At 39.1% G+C, this 24,072-nt stretch overlaps 1 protein-coding gene across 4 annotated transcripts in view; it reads right to left on the bottom strand.

Annotated features, from left to right (window-relative positions):
- nav1b (neuron navigator 1b) overlaps nucleotides 1-24,072 on the bottom strand; it is a 638,783-nt gene that overhangs the window by 340,944 nt on the left and 273,767 nt on the right. For 2 of the 4 annotated variants that reach the window (XM_043716844.1, XM_043716845.1), the window contains exon 1: nucleotides 8,285-9,528. The exons of the other annotated variants lie outside the window; for them this stretch is intronic. In XM_043716844.1, the coding sequence (XP_043572779.1) occupies nucleotides 8,285-8,957 (673 nt within the window). In that variant the 5' untranslated portion in view covers nucleotides 8,958-9,528. Of the gene's footprint in view, nucleotides 1-8,284; nucleotides 9,529-24,072 lie in introns of those variants that run through there. 4 annotated transcript variants of the gene reach the window in all.

Below are 24,072 nucleotides of genomic sequence, written 5' to 3'. Positions count from 1 at the left end.
CTTTTGTCTGTGGTGACAGGAGTACTGTGGGCCTTTCAGCTCAGACTGAGGCATCAAAGCATAAAAAGACAAGGCAAAGCGAGACAGAGATGCTGCGAAGATTAACATAAATACCAAATGAGTAATAGTGAAGAGAGCCCGTGAGGAGTTCAGAGATGTATCGTGGGCGAATCCATCAGCTGGAGCATAAAGTGTCCTCGCAGCAGCATTCTATTGAAAGATGCCTAAAATTCAGTATTGAAGTGCAGAAAAGGTTTGAAGGTATGTCTGACAGGGTGCCATAAGGATGTGGTGGGGCAGGGACGTGTCCAATGCCAACATTTGTTGAGGCAGGATGATGACAATCACCCCCACGGAGTGTGCCCTGAGATGTTAGTGGCCACTGTCCAAAACTGGGGCTTGGAGGAGCAAGAATTGAGCTAGAGTGTTTAGATACCTGCTCTGATTTTAATTGTCACTGTCTAGTTTCTATTCGGTGAGTAAGAGAATTGGAAACTGCATATTAATAAGATGAAATTAAGTAATAATGATATGATAATACTTGCAAATTGATTCAAACAAGGTTCTTGCTGCTCATTAACGATATTCTCGCCTCAGCGTTAAACACTTAGTTGGAGAATGGAATTTTCTCTCTCAATGCCAAGAATCTCATTAGTACCAATTTTATCCTAATTTCTTAACTTTCTCTGCAAACTCCATGATATTCAGGGGACTGAGAATATTCTGCCCAATGAGTTGATGGAATAGAACCCAATGCATGTCAGCGAAGAGAAGCATTATGGTACAAGGATAGCATGAACAGTACAGATGGACTAATACCAACATAATATTTCTTTTTAAATGTGTTCAATGGCACTAGAATCTAGCTGAAATTAGATAATGTACCCTAAGTTTGAATCACATTTCAATCATTGCAAAATGTAAGAAATTCCGTTTTCCAGAACTATATATAAATACTTACTCTGTTAGACTGACACCAAGATCACTTGTTCACCAAGGGAGATACAGGCCAACTTCTTGTGTGCAGTATACAAATTAAACAACAAGCAGACAATGTTGCCAAGCTATTTATTCATTGCTGCAGTTACTTACCTTATAATTCAAATCTCTATTTGCTTTGACAGCATCTTTTTCAGTTTAATATTGTTCCATAATTATGACTAATGAGGAAGACTTATGACTGGGCACTGTAGATGTCTAACTCTTCAAAATACAAATAATAAATGTGAGTTTCAGCTTTTTATTCAGTGAGTATTTCCTTTGACTGGAAGGCTGCTTGTCAATTCACTGCAGACATGCAAATGTTTACTTCAAGTTCATTCATTTATCAATTTTAAAATTTAATTGCAAAAATCTGTCCTCCATGAGTACTTTATGACTTTTGACATAACTGGATTAGAAAGTCTCTATGAACCATAACCATTTAAAAATACTTGCCACAAGATTTCCTATGCTGATGATAGAGAGCTGCTGTTTGTTTAATGTAATTGGCATTACTCTAAATGGTTCTTTCTATAGTTGTACTGTAGTTGCCAACTAGCAATTAGAGTTCAGACATTAGTAATATCGCCTGAAGTCCAAGGACATTTTTTACCAATTCGATGTTCATGAGGGATAGGGATGAGGGCGTTCCAAGTGATTGTCACTTATATTTAATTTTTTATTGCTGGCAAATCAATGTTTTTATTGTGAATTTTAAGTAATAGTGTAATGTCTTCTGATAAAACAGCTAAACAAATACCTACCCCAACAAATAAAATCATGGAATCAGACCAGCTTTACCCTGCCACCTGGGTTGAACTGAGATTTCAACTCGTCATAGCGTAAGATATCACAGCTCTTGAGCAAACATACCATCTGAGCTCAAGGGACTGACTTCCAATATAATCACAGTAAAGTATATTGACGCCCTCCATTATATAGTTGGAATATTTCACCATATTTGTGATTTTTTTAAATTCGGTGTGATGCATTTAATTTTCTGGCACTGTTATACAAGTATCATCTTTACATTGTCAGAAGTACAGCCTTGAGATTTAAACAACCCTGACACAATATTGTCAGTGTCTTTTAAAAAAGTATATTTGAAAGCCCTTAATTCAGAAGAAACCAACTTACTTCCAGTTACTTGGGTTAATGCCCTTTTGTGAAGTGAATTACAACTTTGGAGAACTAAGCTCTTTATAGAAGGTTCTAATATAAAAAAGTACTTGTTTAGCAATAAATATTAATGTCTATAACAGCAATTTGAAAACAGACAAAGTATATCAAAAATATTAATGATGATCATGAATATATGAGGACATCAAGAATCAAGGTAAAGTAAATACAAATCAATACTGTCCTTCTAATGACGTGTGAGGATGTATTGGGCAAGAGCTAATGTATGAAAAAATTATTCATCTAGTGCTCCAGAAATATTATACATCCTGTTTTGTACCTCCCAACAAGCTCTGTGTATCATCTGCTTTCTCAAGAGGAAATCTTGATGCAGAATGAGATCATATTCATAACATGAGTGCATAATTCAGGTTATTTGAGAAGTTTTTGCAGAGTATAAGCTCAACATGAGTTGAAAATAAGCCTGTGATTCCTACATTGTGAAAACAATTTCATCCCTTTCAATTTCACTCGAGTATTTCAGAATCATACAATTTTATTAGTGAACATTGTCTGCATTCATGAATAATTATTAGCTATCAATATTGTTATTCATAAGTATTTATACTAAAAATTTTAGAAATGACAGATCTGAGTGAAGAACATTTTGTTTGCAAAATAATTGGACTTTCTACATTTAAAATACGTCTCAAGTGTCGACCAATGCGAACTCAATTTTCTAGTTGTCTAATGTTAGACTGAAGTAGAAACAAATTCCTGTATTTTCAGCTGCATGCAACTTTCCAGCTGCAAGCAGAGAACAGCCAAAAATCTGTTCAATTTTACACAGGGGATCATTTCTGGATTTTTGCCTCAATCGATTATAAAATGCTGTAATGGGTCAGTTGTTTTTTTGTATTATAGTTGTTCTAGTTCAACTCTACAATTTATTTAAGTGAGTAACATTACTCACATTAAGTATGGAGTAGATAATAAGCATGTAGCCTCTAAGGTCAACTGTACATTCACTTTTACTTGTAGAAATCCATAGGATATCTCAATCAGAAACACAAAGCTGCAAATCAGCCTGCTTCTCAATAGAGTTGATTGCGTGAAGATTTCAATTCAAACATTTGCAGTCTTTTACATTTCAATAACTACCATCTGGTGTAATGATATTCTAGAACTGTGAGAATAAAGGCTGCACACACACAGCTAACAGCAGTTGTAAACCAAGAACTTTCAAATAATGGGGGAAGATTTCCTTCACACAATAAGTGTAATGGAATTACAATCACATTCCTTATGAATGGGTTATTAGAAAAGGCATGGGAGAAATGGTCTTTCATAAGTTGGCATATCATAGTCATTTCTAGTGTCAGGGTCATTTATAGCGTAGAGGGAGGACATTCAGTTCTGTAAATGTAGTCCATCTCCCCTACAGACCCACTCTCTGCTCAATCCCCAGAGCCTAGCAGGTTTATTTCCTTTATGGACCCATTCAATTTCATTTAAAAATCATTATTTCCACTTCCTCCACCCTCACAATTAACATATTCCAAGTCATTACCACTGTAAAATGTGTCTCCCACTTGCCCCCACCACATCTCTTTCCCAACATCTTGAAAAACATTATGTCATTTTGTCTTTCTACCATCAGATGACAAGAAGAGTCCTTCCTTGTCCAAGCCTATGACAATCTTGAATACCTCTTTAAAACCTTGTCAATCTTCTTTGCTCCGAGATGAGCAACCCTGGCCTTTCTAATGTAAACTTGTAACTGAATGCCCACACCTATTACAACCATCCCTCAAGCCATTGTGGTACATTTTCACACCCTTTGAAGGGCCTTCACGTACTTTCTAAAATGTTAGGATCGGAGCTGGACACAAAACTGTAAGTGAAGACTAACTTACACTTAATAAAAGTTCAGCATGTATTCCACTTTTTTGTACTCAGTGTGTCTATTTATGAAGCCCAGAGTTTTGCTGACAACTCTCAATATGTGCTGCCATCTTCAAAGATTGATGCACATGCACCCCAGAGACCCCATGTTCCTGAAATCCCTTCACAACTTTTCCACTAGATCTATATTGCCTCCCATGATCCCTTCTGTCAAATTTGCCATCTGACATTTTCTGTTTTTAATTCTGTTTACCACTTGCACGTCCATTCTGTTAGCCTGTACCTTGTTGCAAGCAATATATAAAGCATTTTTTTTAGTATTACATAAAGAATTTCTATCTATCCCAAGGGATAGGGTAGGGGAATGGGGATGGGTATGGATAGGCTGCTCTTTGGAGGGTAAGTGTATACTCAATGGGCAGAATGGCCTGCTTCCACATTGTAAGGCTTTTATGATTCCAAACTGCCCAAATGAGTATTATCTTGCATTAAACCATTTCTTAAAAATAATAATGTTTTCCATTTTTTCCACATAAAGCATCTTTCAAAGAAAGACATGCATTTACGTAGCATCTTTCACAACCTCTGGTTGTCCCAAGACACTTTACAGCCAGTTGACTGGGCATCCCAATTGTCATCCAGAAGTTCTGTATTTACACACATCAAGTTCACCAATGCACTGATTTGATAACAACCGGTTAATCTGTTTTTTTATGATGTTGATTGAGATGTAATTATTGGCCACAACAATGAGGGAACTCCCCTGACATTATTCAAAAATAATGTCATGGGATGTTTTATATTTGAGAGGACAGACAGAGTCAGAGCTAAATGTCTCAGCCAAAGAATGGCACCTCCAGCATTGCTGCATTCTGTGCTGAAGTATTAATGTAGATTTTAATCTCAAGTATATAAGTAGGTTTTGACTCTACAATCTTCTAAATTTGAAGCAGGAATCGAACTGCAAAGCTACAGTTTCACTACCTCACTCCTTTCTTGAAGAGGTTCATGTTGACTTCTCCGCTCAGAAGAACGAACCATTTGTGGAATCCTGAAAACAAGTTTGCTTAAAAATAGCTATTCCTCAGCAGACTAGTACACAATAAATGACTCAGGCTGCAGATTTGTGACATACAATGCACTGTGTGGGATCTAATGTGTGTGTAAGGTACAAAATTAGAGCAGGTGAGAAAAAATTGTCAACATAACATCTCAAGTCACTTTTCACTGCTATTCTGTGATGGAATTGGATTGGTAAAACCCATAACGAAGCCTGGGATTATTCACTCATATTGCTGAACTCAAGGGTGGATGCCCCAGAGAGTACAAAGGAAGGAAAATGAAGATACAAAAAGGACTTTATGTATTGAATAACTTGAAAGGGGGAAGGGAGAGGAAGTAAGACATGGCCCAATAACATGTTTGCACTGTAATTACATTTTCTTCTGCATAAAGCCATATTATTAAGCAATTTACATACTTGAACTATGCTGTAATCAAAACTATAAATGCATTGCACTGACAGATTTTAAAAACTACTTTACTCCAGTATAACTGCAAAAAGAGCATGCTCTCCATCTCCATTTTTATTTTAGAAGAGGAATTTTTCCCATTTTCTCCTGTCTCCTCCTCAATACATAATGTGTTAACGGAGGTAAACAGTTGGCTACCAGAGCACTATCAATATATGTTGCTTTCGGTTGGGCAGAGAAATATTGCAGCAGTACAAATGTAAACTTCTCAGTTTGGTTGTCTCACCAGTCTGTGCACACTTTTCTGGCCTTTGATCAGTGGTTACTCCCAAACAAAAATTCACACAATTTTGCAATCAAGCCCTTCTCACCATGCTGAACTGGCATTTCTCATTTCTTTCCCTGGGATTCAAAGCCAATGACACTGGTCAACTGAGCTCCATTAAGTCTAGGTGAACCTGTGGCCTTCCTCATATGGCACAGAGAACATTATGCATTTTCATAAAAGCGTGAAATTAGATTTATATATTGCATGTGTTTTGTTTTAGGCAGTCAAGATAGAGTGTTGCAATCAGTACTGACTTTAATAATGGTTTATATTCAAAGTTAAAAATCACACAACACCAGGTTATAGTCATATGTATAATTGGAAGCACACTAGCTTTCGGAGCGACGCTCCTTCATCAGGTGTTTATATTCAAGGTATTTAGTAATTTTGTGGATTGGTGTCCATTAGCCATAAATAGGAAGTTAGCTCAAATATTTTATTCTTCAGCTATAGGATGTTTTAAATGTTCATGAACCCGAACTTCTGTCTCCTCCTCCTCTAATGTTTCAAATTATAGTTTTGTTATGATTCCACTTTAAACTCTATTTACTACAAGAATTAATGTTTGACTTGTGTTAAACATATCAAGCCATATATTAGTTGCTGGTTTGAAGTTAGAGCAAATGTAACTAACTTAGGTACCTGGAGTAATCTAGTTTATGCAATGTGCAGAATACAAAATATTCTAACAATGCTCACAGTTGAATTCAGACACAAAAAAACCCACAGTCATTTAAATGCAGTGGCAATGTTGCAATTGTACATTATCAATCCTTAATGTGTTATGAACCTTTTAATGGGAGGTCCATATTTCAGCCATGTGCATGGCAATTAAGATAATATAGGAGAAATGGAAAATTACAGTGTCATGCATTAAATTAAACACTGAATCCTTGAAATCCCTTGCTGAGATAATAAATCAGTACCTAATCAGTCAATCTTAGCTGCCACATAAATGTTTCAAACTATTTTGTCTCTCCACATTCACTAACAGCATGAAATGAGATCAATATATTTCACCAATAGCTTCTTAGAATGAATGAAAAGAAACAAAATTAAAATAACTTTGCGTTTATTCAATGAGTGATGTGGGCCACAATCTGTTCAAATGCATGCATATACACACTCAGAACTTGGTCACCTTTCACTTTTGAGTCCTTTTAACTTGTAAAATGTAATAGCAAAACATCATGAAATAATATATGATAAAAGGAAGGTTTTCTTCCTGACACAGAAAGCTATTTTAATTTGACATGAATATTTATCATCAAAATGTCATTTTATTATGTGATGCTATTAATATCTGGATTGTGAATGGATCAATAAAATGTACTTGTAGAATATAATGTTTATTGTATTATAATACATATTCAAAGTCAATTTGAAAAAATATATAGAGTCAAACTACCCTATGGTGCAGTAATTCTCACTTTTAACAACAGCAAAACCATGTCTGACATGAAGCAACATTTTAAAAAAATGTTGAGTTCATTCCAAGGAAATTAAGGATTTACAAAAATACGTTTAAATGGTTAATCCATTTCCTAATTCAGTTTTACACACAGTGTTACACCTGATTAAATTTCCAGTTGCTGTACAAGATAAAAATTGTGAATTTGGGTAAAAACATTTTTTTTGTTTATTGACAATTCTACACTAAATAAAAAGCAAGTATTCAAACATGTGATATGAACTTTTTTTTGAAGGTATATATATATATATATATATATATATATATTCACCTAGTTGAAGTAGTGCACATGATAAAAAGAATGCTTTGAAATCTCCTTTATAACTTAAGATGCAGATTGGTCAAAAGAATGGCAAAAATGAATTATGTTTAAAGAGAGTAAACATTGTTTTTAGCACATTGATCAAATGAAACCTAATGGATCAACTCCTATCAAGTAAGTAACAAAACCAAAAATTGCTTTAGATATACCTCAACAATTTAGTAAGGAGATATCAAGTAATATTAGTCAATTGATTTCAATTGCTTCATGTGTAATATCTGGTAAACACCTATTTGTATCTAGAAATCGATTTTATTCTGATTTTTAAATAAAATCGCTCACAAATTAAACAATCGTATAAGGCATCTAACGGAGCAAGCAATTTTAACCATCAATCATTTGATAACATGTCGATAATACATAACTGAGGCACAATTAAAATGCATTATGAGACAGCAAATGCAGCAATCTGTCCATCATAATAGCATCACTGCACTGCATCAGTAATTTAAAGGGTCAATTTTAACTTGAGTCAAGGAATGCTATTAATACAACAATGGTCTAATTATAGACATCCTTCTTTAAACTAATTAGAGTGACAGTTCACAAGTGAGATCACTAAGTATTTATGCAGTGTAAAAAGATAGCGGTGCTGTAAAGCGTGAAACAAATAAAAGATTATTCAGGAACGGAGTGAGAGGCAGTTTAAATCGCCATGTATTCTGTGCAGCAAGCGAAAAACTCACCAAGCATCTGGCTGAACAGAAGCTGTTCTAGGTCACCCAGCACTGTGACAACAAGCTCAGGATCCACCTTCAAATAAGCTTTCTCTTCAGGCTGCTGGCTCTTGCTTGTGGCCGGAGTTTGTTTTTTAACATTTTTAGCTTTGCTGGACAATATTTCATCGTCTGACTTGCTGCCGTCGCCAGTGCTGGCTTCGGTCGATTTGCTCAGTGGCTTGACTTCAGCCCAGGGTCCTCGTGGGATCCTGCTTGGTATCCCACGGGTGGAGGGTGCTGCAAGAGGCTTGTTCACACTCGGGGCCAACTTGCCCTGAAACAGCGAGTGCTCCGATTTTGACAAAGATTTAGACATCGGTGCATCTTTATGTTTGAACCCTCCCTTCCCTAGCGTTTGAGCCGACTTTGACATATCATCGCACCATTTCGGCTCGTACAGCTGCATCTTCTTCTCTGCATCAGTCAGGAACGAAAGATTCGTGAGTGATTTTTGCTTCCTCAGGTTGGTTCCACCTTTAAACACCTTCAGCTCTGTCGCTCGGTGCATCGTTGGAGGTTTCCCCTTCTTCCCGTGTTGCCCTGTTCCCTTTCCATCTGCCTGCCGCTTATAAACCTTCACATCTTCCGGATTCTCATCACAAATCTCAGTCTCACAACACTTGACATTTGCACCGAGCATCTTGTCTGCGAGTAATCATTCGCCTGCGGTGGAATTGTTGGAGAGCAGGGAGCTTTCCAGCCCCGGTATTCAATCCAGATAACCCTCCCTGAAACAGCTCCCTTCAGCACAGCCCGCTTGTTGCAACATCAGATGATCAGCTGCCGCTAGCAGATTGATCACTAGAAGAATGTCATCACCAAACGCCCTCCCCTGCTTCCAAGATGCTATGTGCTAGGAAAGAAAAGGCTATTCCATCATTACCAGCAAAAGGGGGAAATCAGGGAGCAGCTTCTTTCTTGTTCAATGTGTGTGTGTGTGTGTGTATCTCTCTCTCTCCAGAATCTCACAATTGAGGAGAACAGCCATCAATTTAAATAGCTGTTGTGGCAATAGCTTTCAGTCCGGCATTTACATCAGCTCAATTAGCAAGACAGGAAATACTGGGAGAGAGAGAGCTACAGCATGGGCTGGACTCAGCCCTCTCAGTATTCAGCCCACATCCCCTAATGTATCCCAGCTTCCTCCACTGCAGTGGCTGCTCCTTGCTGCCATGGTAGCAGACATCTCAGTAAAAAAATAGACCAAGAGCACAGCATAAAACATTTAAAATGTCACCAACATGAAGGCAAAACACACAAGGAGCAAGTCCCATCATTTTAAGTTTAGCTGACCACAATTTTCACCCTTCCACTAGTGAAACCTGCATTGATGTTGCCATGTAATTATTAATTTCAAAAGTGCATGTAAGGATGGAAGATACCATGCCATAACTGTGAAAGGGTGAACGGATGTCTTTAAATAATTCCCAAAATGTCTTCAGAAAATTATTGGAAAGGTTACTGGCACGCTTTTATACACATCCAAAATATTTCCTTCATATTGCATAAAATTGTGCATGTTATTTTAGAAAATTGAGACGTATCTAATGAATGCCTTGCCCCAGCACACAGAGGTGTATTGTCTCAGAGGGTAACACACATAAAGCATAACACATCTCTGACGTCTCAGTGAAGTAACTGGGGAGCAAGTGGAGAAAACAATAGGTCTATATGAGGAATACAACATTAATATTATAATTCCTGTCTTCCAACAGGAAATAGCACAGTCCCACTCAGAACATATTTGAATCAATTTTCCCAGCTTTCAACTTGCATTTGCATCTATTCACTCATGTTCCATGTCAAGCCACTTATAAATCAGCTCCATTTAGATTACTGCCATGGAAAAAATACATATGCAAAGCAATCTTATACAGAACATATTTGAAGATCCTTTGAAACCATCTTTTTTTTCAGCAATGTATGTAAAAAAAAATCAAATATTTAAAGGAGAGGTTCTTTACTATGGCAGGTTATCCTTACAAAAAAAAAGTGTCTGCTGACCTTGCAAAATAATCCATTTGCAACCCAGTTACACAAATAATGAGTAGCTCAGGGATCCAGGGTAGCTTGGTAAGCTAGATCTAAAACTGGCTTAGTGGTAGAAGATTGAGGGTGGTGGTGGAAGGCAGTTTGTGTCACTGGAGGCCAGTGTCCAGTAGCATACCAGTGTCCAGGTGCTGGATCTCTTTTTGCTTGTGAGAAATAGATATTCTACCTCATATATGCAAACAAATGATATACATGGGAATGTTGGGGGAATGGTAAGTTAGTTTTCAGACGACATGGTTAATAGTGAGGAAGAAGATCGTAGGGTACAGGCAAATATAGTTGGGTTGATCAGACAGGCAGATTAGTTGGAGATGAAACTGAACTCTGTAAAGTGTGAGGTGATGCTTTTTGGAACAAGTAACAAGACAAGGGAGTACTCAATAAAAGGCAAGACAGTAGGAAGCTCAAAGGAATATAGGGGCCTTGGATGTTTGTCCATACATCCCTGAAGGTGGTAGGGCAGGCTAAAGGTTGGTTAAGAAGGAATAAGGGGCACTTGCATTTATTAGTTGCGGGATAAATTACAAGAACTGTACAAGACTTTGTTTGGGCGACAGCTGGAGTACTGTGTGCAGTTCTGGTCACCACACTATAGGCAAGATGTGGTTGCACTGGAGGGGGTGCAGAGAAGTTTCACTAATATGCTGCCTGAGTTGGAGCATTTTCACTATGAAGAGAAGCTGGATAAGCTGAGGTTTTTCTTCCTTTAAATCTGAGAAAGTGGGAAGAGGTGGATCTTTTTGAAATGCACATGATTATGAGGGGAATGGACAGGGTAGATAAAAAGCAGCTGTACCCCTTAGTTGAAGATTCAATAACAAATCTGCATAGTTTTAAGGTGGAGGGCAGAAGGTTTAGAGGAGATTTCATGAAACAAATTCTCATTCAGTGAGTGATGGGAATCTGAAATGCATTGTCTGGGAGGGTAGAAGAGGCAGGAAACCTCACAACCTTTAAAAATTACACGGATGAGCAGTTGAGATGTCATAGCTTTCAAAGCAATGAGCCAAGTAGTGGAATTTGGGATTAGTGTAGAAAGGTTGGTGCAGATTCAAGGGTCGAAGGATCACTTCTGTGCTATATGATTCTATGACTCCACATTATTATAAAAAGAGAAGTTTGCAAAGCACAGGGTGAAATGTATAGCACAATAAATAGGGCAGCACAGTGGCTCAGTGGCTAGCACTGCTTCCTCACAGCGCCAGGGATCCAGGTTCGAGTCCAGCCTAGGGCGACTGTGTGGAATTTATACATTCTCCCCATGTCTGCGTGGGTTTCCTCCGACAATCCAAAGATGTGCAGATAGGTGAATTGGTCATGTTAAACTGCCCATAGAGTTGGTGTATTAGTCAGGGGTAAATATGGGGAATGGGTCTGGGTGGGTTACTCTTCGGAGGGTCGGTGTGGACTCGTTAGGTCGAAGGGCCTGTTTCCACACTGGAGGGAATCTAATCTAATGTATCATTTCTTCCTCACACCAACATAGAGGAGAAGACCTTGAAATTCTTGAGATGTCCTTAGTGCAAGGGAGTGAGTTGTGGGATGGAATAAAGCGTCATGCACCATGGAAAAGAGTGACCTTGTTGAAAATACTGGGGTCAGGCTATTGAACACACCTCGAGTGAAGCATTCCCACATTTTCATCTCCCTGAGAAATGACAGAGGAATTTTGCAGCACCAATTCCCTGCCATGTCAGTGGGCTATCATATTGATGAAACCTCCAAAAGGGAGTTTCATGAAATATGAGCATGACTTCCTCTGGCAGGGTAGACAAATCAATCAATTATATTATAAATCTTACCTGAAAACCTAAAACTTCCTCTGTTACAATCCCCCATGCCTTCCTTCAATAACCAACCTTGCAACAGTGGCACTTGAAATTTACAGATATCAGAATATTCAGAATAGTACTACACTAAAGAAGGTCAGACAGTCCATCGAGTGATTTAGTTCCAGCACCAGTGGGTGCCCCTAGTGAAGAACCTGTAGGAAGCATACACAGCTTTTCACTGGAAGGCACAACATGGTGAGGAGGCAGAAAACTGGCTAGTATTGAATCTCCTTTCAGATTAAGGACTCAAGGGATCAGCAATCCAGTCCCATAGTACTCCTGGCCAACCAGAATCAGACTGTTCCCCATTCCCCAGTGTCACTGGAGACTTTAGCCACTGCCGGTAACTTTAGAAACTATTTACCAGGGATCATTGCCGGACCCTTCGACAGAGGTGAGTAAGGCAACAGGGGAGATGCCGGGTGCAATGTGTCAGTGAGGGGTTTTGAAAGGTAAGGTTAGAGGGTGAGCTTGTAGCAGCCCCTTTCCCCCAGTGTTAAGTTCTTCAATTGAGCATTGAGTATGTGATTCCAAGAGGCCTCCCTGATAGGCTGATGGTAGGTCAGCTTCTGAGACTTACGGGAGGACTCATTGAATTTGTGTGCCATTTAAATTCCAATGTCTGGACCATGGGTTTTAAGCAATTTTTTTAAGGTACCTAATTGAAATCTTACCAGGAGCAGAGAGAATTCCTCTGTGGCCTTCGCACTCCCATTAATTAGGAGCAGTACTCCTGCTTGATTCTGCTGGACCACTTCTGTTTCCATTCCAAAATTAAATCCAAATAATTCTGTCCATATCCACTCTTTTGACAAACAGGCCATTTAGTCCCACTCCCCAACCCCGGAGATGTGATATTGAACCATGCAAGACACTTGTTCAACCTCAGCTGCAACACTGTGCACAGTTGTTGGTGTCACATTATAGGAAAGACACGAATGCATTGAAAAGAGTGCAGAAGCAATTTGCAAGAACAGTTCCAGGAATAGGAAACTTCAATTAAGAGGATAGATTGAAGAGGTTGGGTCTGTTCCCCTTGAAGAGAAGGCTGTTGAGAGGAGATTCAATTGACATTTTCAAAATCGCGAGCAGGCTGCATATAGTAGATAGGGAGAAACTGTACCCACTCATAAGGGAAGAAAGTACAGGAGGGTATGGATTTAAAGTGAAGTGCAAACTAATCAAACGTGATGTGAGAAAAACTTTTATACACAGCAGTTAGTTAGGCTATGATATGCACAGCTTGGAGGTGTAGCAGTGGCAGATTCAATTGAGAGATTGATGAGGATATTGGGTAGAAATAGTGTGTAGGGATATGGGGAAATGGGAAGAAGTTGGCACTATGTAAGAGAACAGGTGCAGGCACGATGGCCTGAATGGCCTCTTTCCGTAAAAATTATTTAATTTAGAGTCACAAAGATGTACAGCATGGAAACAGACCCTTCGATCCAACTCATCCATACCGATCAGATATCCGAACACAATCTAGTCCCACCTGCCAGCACCCGGCCCATATCCCTCCAAACCCTTTCTATTCATATACCCATCCAGATGCCTTTTAAATGTTGCAATTGTACTAGCCTCCACCACTTCCTCTGGCAGCTCATTCCATACACTTACCACCCTCTGAGTGAAAAAGTTGCCCTGTAGGTCTCTTTTATAGCTTTCCCCTCTCACCCTAAACCTATGCCCTCCAGTCTGGACTCCCCCACCCCAGGGAAAAGACTTTGTCTATTTATCCTATCCATGACCCTCATGATTTTATAAACCATTATAAGGTCGCCCCCTCAGCATCCGACGCTCCAAGGAAAACAGCCCCAGCCTATTCAATCTCTCCCTATAGCTCAAATCCTCCAAACCAGGCAACATCCTTGTAAATCTTTTCTGAACACTTTCAAGTTTCACAACATCTTTCTGATAGGAAGGAGACCAAAATTGCATGCAATATTCAAACAGTGGCCTAACCAATGTCCTGTACAGCAGCAACATGACCTCCCAACTCCTGTACTCAATACTCTGACCAATAAAAGAAAGCATACCAAATGCCTTCTTCACTATCCTACCTACCTGCAACTCCACTTTCAAGGAGCTATGAACCTGCACTCTTTTCCCCCACTTCCTTGTAAGTTTCTCTGCTTCAAGTTTTTATCCAATGCATTATTTGTTGAACTACTATATCCACCATCCCATCAGGCAGTGCAATCCAAATCACAAAGAAATCCTTATGTTAAGTAAGTTTTCCTCATGTTGCCTTTTCTTCTTCACCCAATCATTCTAAGTCTGTGCTCTCTTATTAAAGACACTTCAGCCATTGGAAACAGTTTATTTTTATTTCACATGGAGTATTATGTACAGTTCTGGGGCACCACGTTTTAAGCATGTGAACATATTGCGCATAGTGCCGAAGAGATTTACGGGGATGGTTCCATAGATGGCAAACTTCAGTTATGAGGATAAATTGCTTTCCTTGGAAAGGAGATTAAGAGGAGATCTGATCAATGCTATCAAAATTATGAGGGGTCTGGGCAGAGTAGGTAGGGATAAAAGGGTCAAGAACCAAAAAACACCAATTTAAAATGTTCTGCAAATGCAAGATGAGAAAGAATCTGTTTTACACAAAAAGGAATACACTGCCGAGAAGTAATGTGGACACAGGCTCATTCGCGACTGTGAAAAGACATTGATTCTGTTTCAATAATCATCTAATGTGTAGGTTAGCATGAAAATATAAGAAATTGGCATTAAGCCAGTATACTCAGAGATCTGGTGCAGTCATGATACTTAAGTGGCCTCTTTTTACACCTTGACAATTCCATGATTCTGTGATTTACTCTTGTCTAAACACATCTGTCAAGCCTCCATTTAGCTTTCTCTGCTCTAAGGAGAAACATCCTGGATTATCCAGTCAATCCACATAACTGTAATCCCTCATCTTTGGTTACATTCTATAAATCCCTTCTGTATCCTCTCCAATGCTTTCATATGCTTCCTAAAATGATGCCAAAATTGAACCCAATACTCCAGTGGGGACCAAATGAGTGTTTTATACAGAGTTAGCAGAACTTCCTGGCTTGTGTACGATATATTATGCCCCGGAATTCCACATTCTTTAATAGGTTTGTAAATCAGTCTTGCCACTTTGCAAGATTTGTGCATGAAGGGTCTGTCTTCTCGTACTTTATTTAAATGATGAATAAGAGTTGTAGGGTTTCCAAAAGAGTTAGAAAAGACAGACACCTTCATTAACTTGAGGCTTCCAATGAGCAGTGTGCTGAAAATCTGACCTTACTTATCATTATAAATATAGGACCTAGAATTTACAAATAGTGACTACTTGGAACTAATTAGAGCTATCCATTGTTTTCTGACTAATTGCCCAATCCTCAGTGAGAAAAGTCAAATCTTTTATCAATACAAGCTTACTTTATAATTAATTAATCAAGTTATTGCACTTACTAATATCTGTGAAAAAGAATCAAGTCACAGGGAACAGTTTTGGTTCATATCAGAGTAAAAGTGCGATATGGGGGTGAAAGGACAAGCAGCAAGCTCACATCACTGCAGCAGCATGAGGCATGACCTACTGTAATTTCCATTTCTCATCTGCACTCTGGATGTCAAACTCTTGGCTACAGTTGGAGAAAGTGAGGACTGAAGATGCTGGAGTTCAGAGTTGAAGAGTGTGGTGCTGGGAAAGCACAGCCAGTCAGGCATATCTGAGGAGCAGATTCCTGATGAAGGGCTTATGCCTGAAACATCAAATCTCCTGCTCCTCGGATGCTTCCTGACCAGCTGTGCTTTTCCAGCACCACACTCTTCGACTCTTGTCTAAAGTTATTGGAGGTAGGAAATAGCAGCAACTAAAGAAATTAGCTGATTTGAGGAAACATTAACCATGAGGGAGGAAGGAGGCAGGACATTGTAGTCAAGTGTAGATTGGGATAAGGAAGGTTCTAAAGTTTCCTTGCAGGAACACAGAGGCACCCTTCCTTATTGTGACTGAGAAGAAACCTAAAAAGTGATGTTCTCTTCTGAGGTAGAGGATTCAGCCATCACTCCTGTTTGCTGTTAAAGTTCACCAGCAAGCCCGGCACTGTGTAAGACTTGTGTGGCCCATTGTTAAAATGGTGCCAACGTCCTAATCGTGTCACAGGAACCCAATTTCATTACAGCCTGGAGTTCTGATTATTGCAGGGAAAGTGCAAGAAAAACAATTTATTACAAATTAAAGTGCAGCTGTTCTGAATATCATGTTATTGTAAAATAGGAATAAAATAAAACACATGGAACTGAACCTTACTTTTTTTGGCTTAGTCTGAGGTGTGTCAAGTTTTTTTGGGTGTTTAGCACCATAAACTCTAACATGTTTTATCACCGTTTCTTACCAAACTCACCTCATTAATTACCTATCCTGCCCCATGGCATTTCTGACATCCATTTTCTGCCCTATCTTACCACACATCATTCCTACAAGTATTCAGCACTCAGCAGATATCCTCCGTCATCTTTAAACTCTTGTGGCAAACTCAGACCAGCACTGTCAGTCTGGACCTGGCCTGCGTAATTGTCTGATAATTGCCTAGGACATGGCAGACAGAGGATAATTAGCACAATGCTGTGTGGGCAGGAACCTGGAAGCTTCTGCGAGGTGGGGTGGTGTACAGAGAAGACATCCTCTTCCCTCCCAACACCAGGAGTGGGTCCCATGACACCAAACTATGTCAACTTGGTCAAAGGTATAACCCAGGTTAAAGCAATCTCAGTCATCTGGGGCAATGCCCAACAATGTAGGAAGAAGGTTGAATCCTTCTCCACTCCAAAGAGTAAATTTTACCCTATTCTCTCCAATTCCTCACACTTAGTCTATCTCTATAATGTATCCATCTCCCATCAAGGCTCATGCTCTACCGCTCTCACTATCACTGTGAACATCTTCCCCATTCCCTCAGTCCCACCAACCTTCAATACCACTAACCCTGCATGCTTTCTGCTCTTTCTACTTGCCTCACTTGGGACACCACCCCACCTGAACCAACAATTATATTTATGCTACATACTTACTTCTCCTGTAATGTCTCTCATTCATACCATGAGGACAGCAGCCCACTATAGAGTAGAAAGAGTGAAGACCTGCCATTCAGCTCCTCACCCATTATGAGGAGAGATTCTGACTCTGAGCAGAGTCTGGACTGTTGTCTGAGGCTGCCCTTTATTTACTGTGCTGGGAACAAGCTTCCTGGTTTTGTGGCTGTGTAATACGTAAGGCAGTGTAACATGTTCTGGCTGAGGAGGCAAAGCACATGGTAACACAAGGCAGGGATGCTGTGAATATCCAGGTAGTTGTAAAGTGAATGAACATCTTGACAGTGAACAAAGAACACAGAAATGCAACCTGATCTGGTGCATGAGCTGGGTGTGTGCCTCTGAGTGCACGGACTGTGCTGCAGCATCACATTGATAATTGCCAGAGCAGCCCAAATTGCAACACTGAATTGCAGAAGCATCATGCACATGGATTGGAGATGTGCCCTGAGGGTTATTTGAAGATGGCACATATCAGATGCCAATCTGTGCGGACATATGGATTGTCTTCATGGAGCAGGACCTGAGAAGTTGGTGCCCAGTTTCCACCATGGACTTCATTCACAATGAGCAGCAAGGTGCAGTCATCAGGTGCTCGCTCTGTTTTCCCTGTCAAAATTTCCCAAGATTTAGCTGGTTTGGTAAATTTGGTAAGGGTCTGAATATTGATGAGGTAAGTTGTGGTGTTAATTGGCAAGTTGTTAATCCACATCGACTGGCATTTCACATTACGCAGGGAGAAACTCACCATGTCATTTGTGAAAACCATAAAAGATGGAGTGAAATGAGCTTGATGTTCTGATGAGTCTTGCTGCATTTGCCCCATAGCCCCCATCACTCAAACCACTATATAATTCAGCCCATAGAAACAGAAGTGACATGCAGGTACACAGAGTCCCATGAATCTGCATTGACTCTGACAACAATCTAATGATTGAGAAAGAGGTTGTTTCAGTATCTAATCCAGTATACTTGTGTCTCCACTTTAATTGTAGAATGAGCATATCTGAATTCTAAATCTTGACACTTGTGGAAATAATTATTACTCCTTAATTATTTTATGGGATATAGACATTCCTGAAGACACTGACATTTCATGCCTATTCCAAAATGGCCTCAGAAAGGCCATTTTCTTGATGCGCCAATCTATAAAGATTCTGCTGCAGTTTGGTACAATTGACTGGCTTCCTCAGCGATTTCAGAGGTAATTAAGATTCAACCAAATTGATCTTAGTTACATATAGGTCAAGGTGGGTAGGAATGACAGATATTCTTTCTTAAAGGATCAAGGTGAAACAGACAGCATTTTACAACATAGCCAGTAGGCTATGGTCAGCATTACTAATACTAATTTTTTTATGACATCTTTTTATATAGAGCAACAAATTGAAATTCCCACTTGTTATGATGGGATTTGGTCTTGTGACACAATGTATCTGATCTACCAACTACAGTGCTATTTTACCCCACATTTACTCAACATTCTGCTGCTGATCCAACCTGGTTGCACAGCTGTATTAAGAACATGGCAAATTAGTTGCTTTTTAATTAATCAGTAATTTATCTTTTATTTTGTTTTTCAACTTCTGAGGCTCAATCCTGTATCCTTCCAGAGATGTAATGTTTTTGTGTAACCCGTGTAACATTGAAAAGACAAATCCATTTACTTTTTTTTCACACTGACTGCAATTTGTACAATTGATTGACATAGTAAACCTAAACTATGCTCTATGTGACCTTGATACTGGGCTTGAAACAAAACAAAAATCCAAACAGGGTCTAAATCACTATGTGTAAAGGTCAAAATATTAGTATTTATGTAAGCACAGTATCGTGGATGAGCTCAGCTCATGTGGTCTCCTGTCTGACATGTTGTCCATTGAATCATCTGCTTTATATCATGATCATTTCCTGTATTTGTTCATCATTTTGTTCCCCCTTGATCTATTCCTCACTCTTCAGCCAGACTTCTGTATTTCCTCTCCAGATATCTCAATCACCATAGGAAACTGGGAGCAATTTAGTCATTATGTTTTACCTAATTTCTTCATCCCATTATCCACATTACAAGGAATGATGTGATATGATCATTAATCTACTTCCTTAATGTTAAATCAGTAAAATGAGGTGCAAGAACTGTTTCGAGAGATTTCTTTCACCCTTTGTTTTATTTTATTGAATGACTAATCATAAGAAGTAGTTATTTCCCTAAATCCCTAGGTTCACAGATGTTTACAATTTAGCAGGAGCCCATCTGGTCCCTTGGGTCCACACTACCTTTTTTGCTGGAATAGTCTGAAAAGAATACAACTGCCCTCTTTTTGCTCATAGCCATGATTTAAGTGCTTATTCATTTTTAAGTGTCTGTCTCGCTGTGGCAAATAATTAAAGTCTCTGCACCAACACATTTCTCATATCGTTGCCCCCCCCCCCCCACCGTGTTAGAATCGTAGAATCCTTACAGTGGAGAAGAAGGCCATTCAGCCCATCGAGTCCACACGGAGAGCATCCCACCCTAGCCCTGTAACCCTGCATTTCCCATGGCTAACCCACCCAGCCTGCACATCTCCGGCCACTATGGACAATTTAGCATGGACAATCCACCTGACCTGCACAACACTGGACTGTGGGAGGAAGCCGAAGCACTTGGAGGAAACCCATACAGCAACTAAGTTAAATAGCGGCTAGGATGAGAGACTGGGACTGCAATCTGTGAAGGCTCTCAGCCATGTCAGCTATACGAGATGACTTTGTCACTGCTGTACCAATACGCTGCCAAAGAGTGGAAACACCAGATTGTCAATGTTTGTGCAAGTGCACAGTGGCTTTTCAAAGATGGTGTGGGCCAGTCATGCTAGTTTTTCAGTATATCGCCAGTAGCTCTCAGTTACAGTGATTCGAGTAAGAGAGGTACCATTGAGGCTGGGTAGGCAATCAATGAGGTAGGTTTGGAAAGATGCAGTGATGAAATTTATTTGATCTTACAGAGATAACCTTCTCTGAAACTCCACAAAACAGACATTTAGCCAAAAATCCTAAGATTCAGCTCATTTTCATTATATTATATATTGTATACAATAGTGTAAATGTATGTGTGTGTGCAGAAATCTACTAGAGCATACAGCAGTCATTGTTAGGTCAAAAAAAAAATACAGGCTACTAAAAGGGGTAAGGATAGTATCTGCACTTTGAAATGATGACTAAGTCACAAGTATTAAGACAGTCTAACCACAGCAGACTGCCAATGAGCAACAGGAAGAAAAAGCAGATCATGGAGGTTCTCACAGGGTAATTTTTCTGCCAACAAAAAAAATGCACTTGCTTCAACTGAGGGTCACAAAATTAACATCTGAATCAGAAGCCTTGAGAGCCAGTTCTTAGCCCACATGTTAACCCTAGAAGCACTAGACCACTGCTCAATGATCTGTCCGCCACCAACACCACTCACATACCCCTACAGCATGATCAACCATCTCACCACCCTCTCCTTCCGTTATCAATTTATGCCACCATTCCTCTGACACATTATTATCACCCCATCATCACCTCCATAACAATGAGATCCTACTTGGCTACCAACTCTCTACATCACCCTCATGCTGGACATGAAACAGCAATCGCTCTGATCCAAATGACCACTGCATCCTTCTATAGAAGGCTTTCCCAACTGGCAGGCAGCCAGCAAGAAATTTACAAAAAAAGATTGGAGAGAAATGATTTTGACAACCTTGTACACCTGGGTTTCCTACATGTGACACCTTTCCACAATCTGGAAATGGTACCAAATGTAAGAGTCCAAACCAAGAAGGAAGTAGAAATTGGATTTCAACCATGGCTCAAATGTAAATGAAAGCTGTAGAAGAAAATATTACATTTCCAACACAGACGTCTGAAGGATTAAGACTCCACACTTGTAAAATTACCTTGTGAGGATCAAAGAGGTCACGTGAACGTAATGACAATTGTTGTGCTGTTTAAATTCACTGTGAAGACATGAGTCCTAGCTTTGTAAGGTTTCCTTAGCAGGAAACTAATGGACAAGACCCCAGTTACATCCCACTGCATGTCTTTCACTTTGAATCTCGTGATAAAGAATTCTACAGCACAACCTGTGAAGGAGCAAGGTATTTCTGACTGCACCTTTAAGGTCTTCAATGTTCAAGTGAGCATGTGTGGTCACTAAAAGGTGTTGTTTTATCTAATTTATGATAAGGTTAAGGACTGTTAGTATCACCATTGCTACTAATGTAAATATGTACCCTTAATAAAAACATAATGAATCAAAACGCATCTATAGCTCCAGGGCTAAGACTTCAGGGTTAAAAACTTAACATAAGGAACAAAAGGTATATAAATATGGAATGTTCATTTTCGTTTTCTTTTATTTAGCATTGACAATTCAAATTAGAACTTGAACTACAATGATGACATGCTGAGCAAACATGGGATTTCAGTGTTTAATCTAGCACACAAAATCATACAGATACGTCACTAAACCTCAAGCTTTTCCTTTCCTAAGTATAATCATTTTCTTTCATAACATATAAGTAAACTAGATCATCACATCCTTGTAATTTGGGATGTCTCTGGGGCAGGTAGCAATTAACATTCAAAGTTTTGTTTTTCTATGACTGAAATGTTCAAAATAATTATACCGAATAGAAGTAATAACACTGTTAAACTGTAGCATTTTAAAATATATTGAGATTTAAACAAAAATATAGCACAGTTTTTGAGTACGATTTGAATGTTACTATTTTAGGCTCAAACCCATTTACAGATGTGGTTGACTTGCATTTATTTTAATCTTTATGCTGCAATGTCCTCTGATGTAAGTGCCATTTGTGAATCAAGTGTCAATCTAGCCTGCGTGACTACTGCAATGTTGTGATGATTGGCATCAATAATTGGTCAAACCAGAAGGAACATTTAGGCCTTTACACTCTTTCAAAAAGAGCACCAATTTTAACATAAACTATAAAGAAAATTTTGCTGGATGTCCATTTGAACAGTGATGCAAAGCTTTATTTACAGTAATTGATGCTATTGCAGCATTATCTATTTTTTGGTTGTCAAATAGTCCATTATTTTTCACAATGGCCTGAGAGACCCCTCGTTGTGCTGACCAATTTGAATTACATCCCACATGATGGTGCCTCATCATTAGTCTTCTACCACTCATTCTGCCATGAAAATCACAACTACCAATTTTTTTTGACAGTAGGGAAGCCCATAAAGGCATAAAACATTGTTTCAATAGGGTCACAGTGTGGGGCTGTACCTCCTTTAGAGAGTGCACAAGGCGATTTTCTTATTAATATTAGGGTGTTGTTATGCCGAGGCAAATTACCATGCCAGCTGGTTTGAAACAGTTGCAATTCTCATACTAGAAGACTATTAAAAGCAAGTCAGGGAAACAAGTATACTGAAAGAGGAGTATCTTTATTTGATACTATTAACCTTACAAACTTAGTACAAACACTAGACTTATAATTTCTGCTTAATACAGAAATTTCCTCAGCTCGTATGTGTTGGGAAATCCTAAATCCATTCTAGATGGCATTCACTCCCCAGCCCACACAAAAAATCCTTTATCTGATTGGTTTCTTCCCAAACTTTAACCTTGCTTTTTGGCTATATCATCTATGTGCTTTGAAGAACTGATGTCTAATCATTTCATAATTGTTCTGTCACCACCCATTTTAGAGTGAAAGCAACTTCCAAAAATGGGCTATCATTGGTGAAAATTGTTATGCTGTGGGCAGCTGCTGCATTTAAAATATGGATAATGGGAAATTTGGTTCACAATTGCTATTTACTGGCATTACATCCAAGTTTATTGGAGGTTAGTAAAGTCAAGACAGGCTTCTTTATTTGTAAGGCTAATATAGTTAAACACAGAGCATTGGGACACTTGACATCTTATTTAGTTTACAGCAAAGGCCAAGCCGAGATTACAGATTGTGGTTTATGTGTTTTTTCTTTATTTTAATATATAATTGTCAATATGCAGTTTTCTGATGATTTTGTCAAGATAAAAGTAATATTGTTTTGCTCAGAACATCATTAAGTTGAAATGAAAAAACAGGACTGAAAAATGCCTGTACACTGGAACCAATGACTAAACTTGCTGTCAGGGTGATAGTGTTCAAGCAGGGTTTGCTGGGGGTGAAAACTGACCAATCGTTAACCATTGCTCATTACCTCGGAGTTGTTGCTGCTGTGGTTGCAAAGGGGAAAGAGGGAGACAGCTTGGTCAACTACCAAAAAACAGATCAGCAGAAGACCGGCTTCCCAACTATTTGTCTATATCTTGGCGAAACTAAAAAATTAGGACACAGAATAAGTGTTGAATCTCATATCTGAATTGTTATTGGACTGTTTACAGAACATAATTGACAGTCAATAAAGGTATAAATTTTTTGGGGGGAAAATTGTGAATGTGATTCATTTATAACAAGAGTGTGTCTTCAAATCAAGGTACTTGTAGAAATTTTCGAGGAGAAAGTGAGGACTGCAGATGCTGGAGATCAGAGCTGAAAATGTGTAACAGTCAATAAGGTATAAATTTTTTGGGGGGAAAATTGTGAATGTGATTCATTTATAACAAGAGTGTGTCTTCAAATCAAGGTACTTGTAGAAATTTTCGAGGAGAAAGTGAGGACTGCAGATGCTGGAGATCAGAGCTGAAAATGTGTTCCTGGAAAAGCACAGCAGGTCAGGCAGCATCCAATGAGAAGGGGAATCGACGTTTCGGGCATGAGCCCTTCTTCAGGAATGAAGAAAGTG

This window comes from Chiloscyllium plagiosum, chromosome 26, assembly GCF_004010195.1.
Source record: "Chiloscyllium plagiosum isolate BGI_BamShark_2017 chromosome 26, ASM401019v2, whole genome shotgun sequence".
Classification (NCBI taxonomy): domain Eukaryota; kingdom Metazoa; phylum Chordata; class Chondrichthyes; order Orectolobiformes; family Hemiscylliidae; genus Chiloscyllium; species Chiloscyllium plagiosum.
The sequence above is the reverse complement of the archived record's forward strand: the minus strand, read 5'-3'. Positions and strand labels throughout refer to the sequence as shown.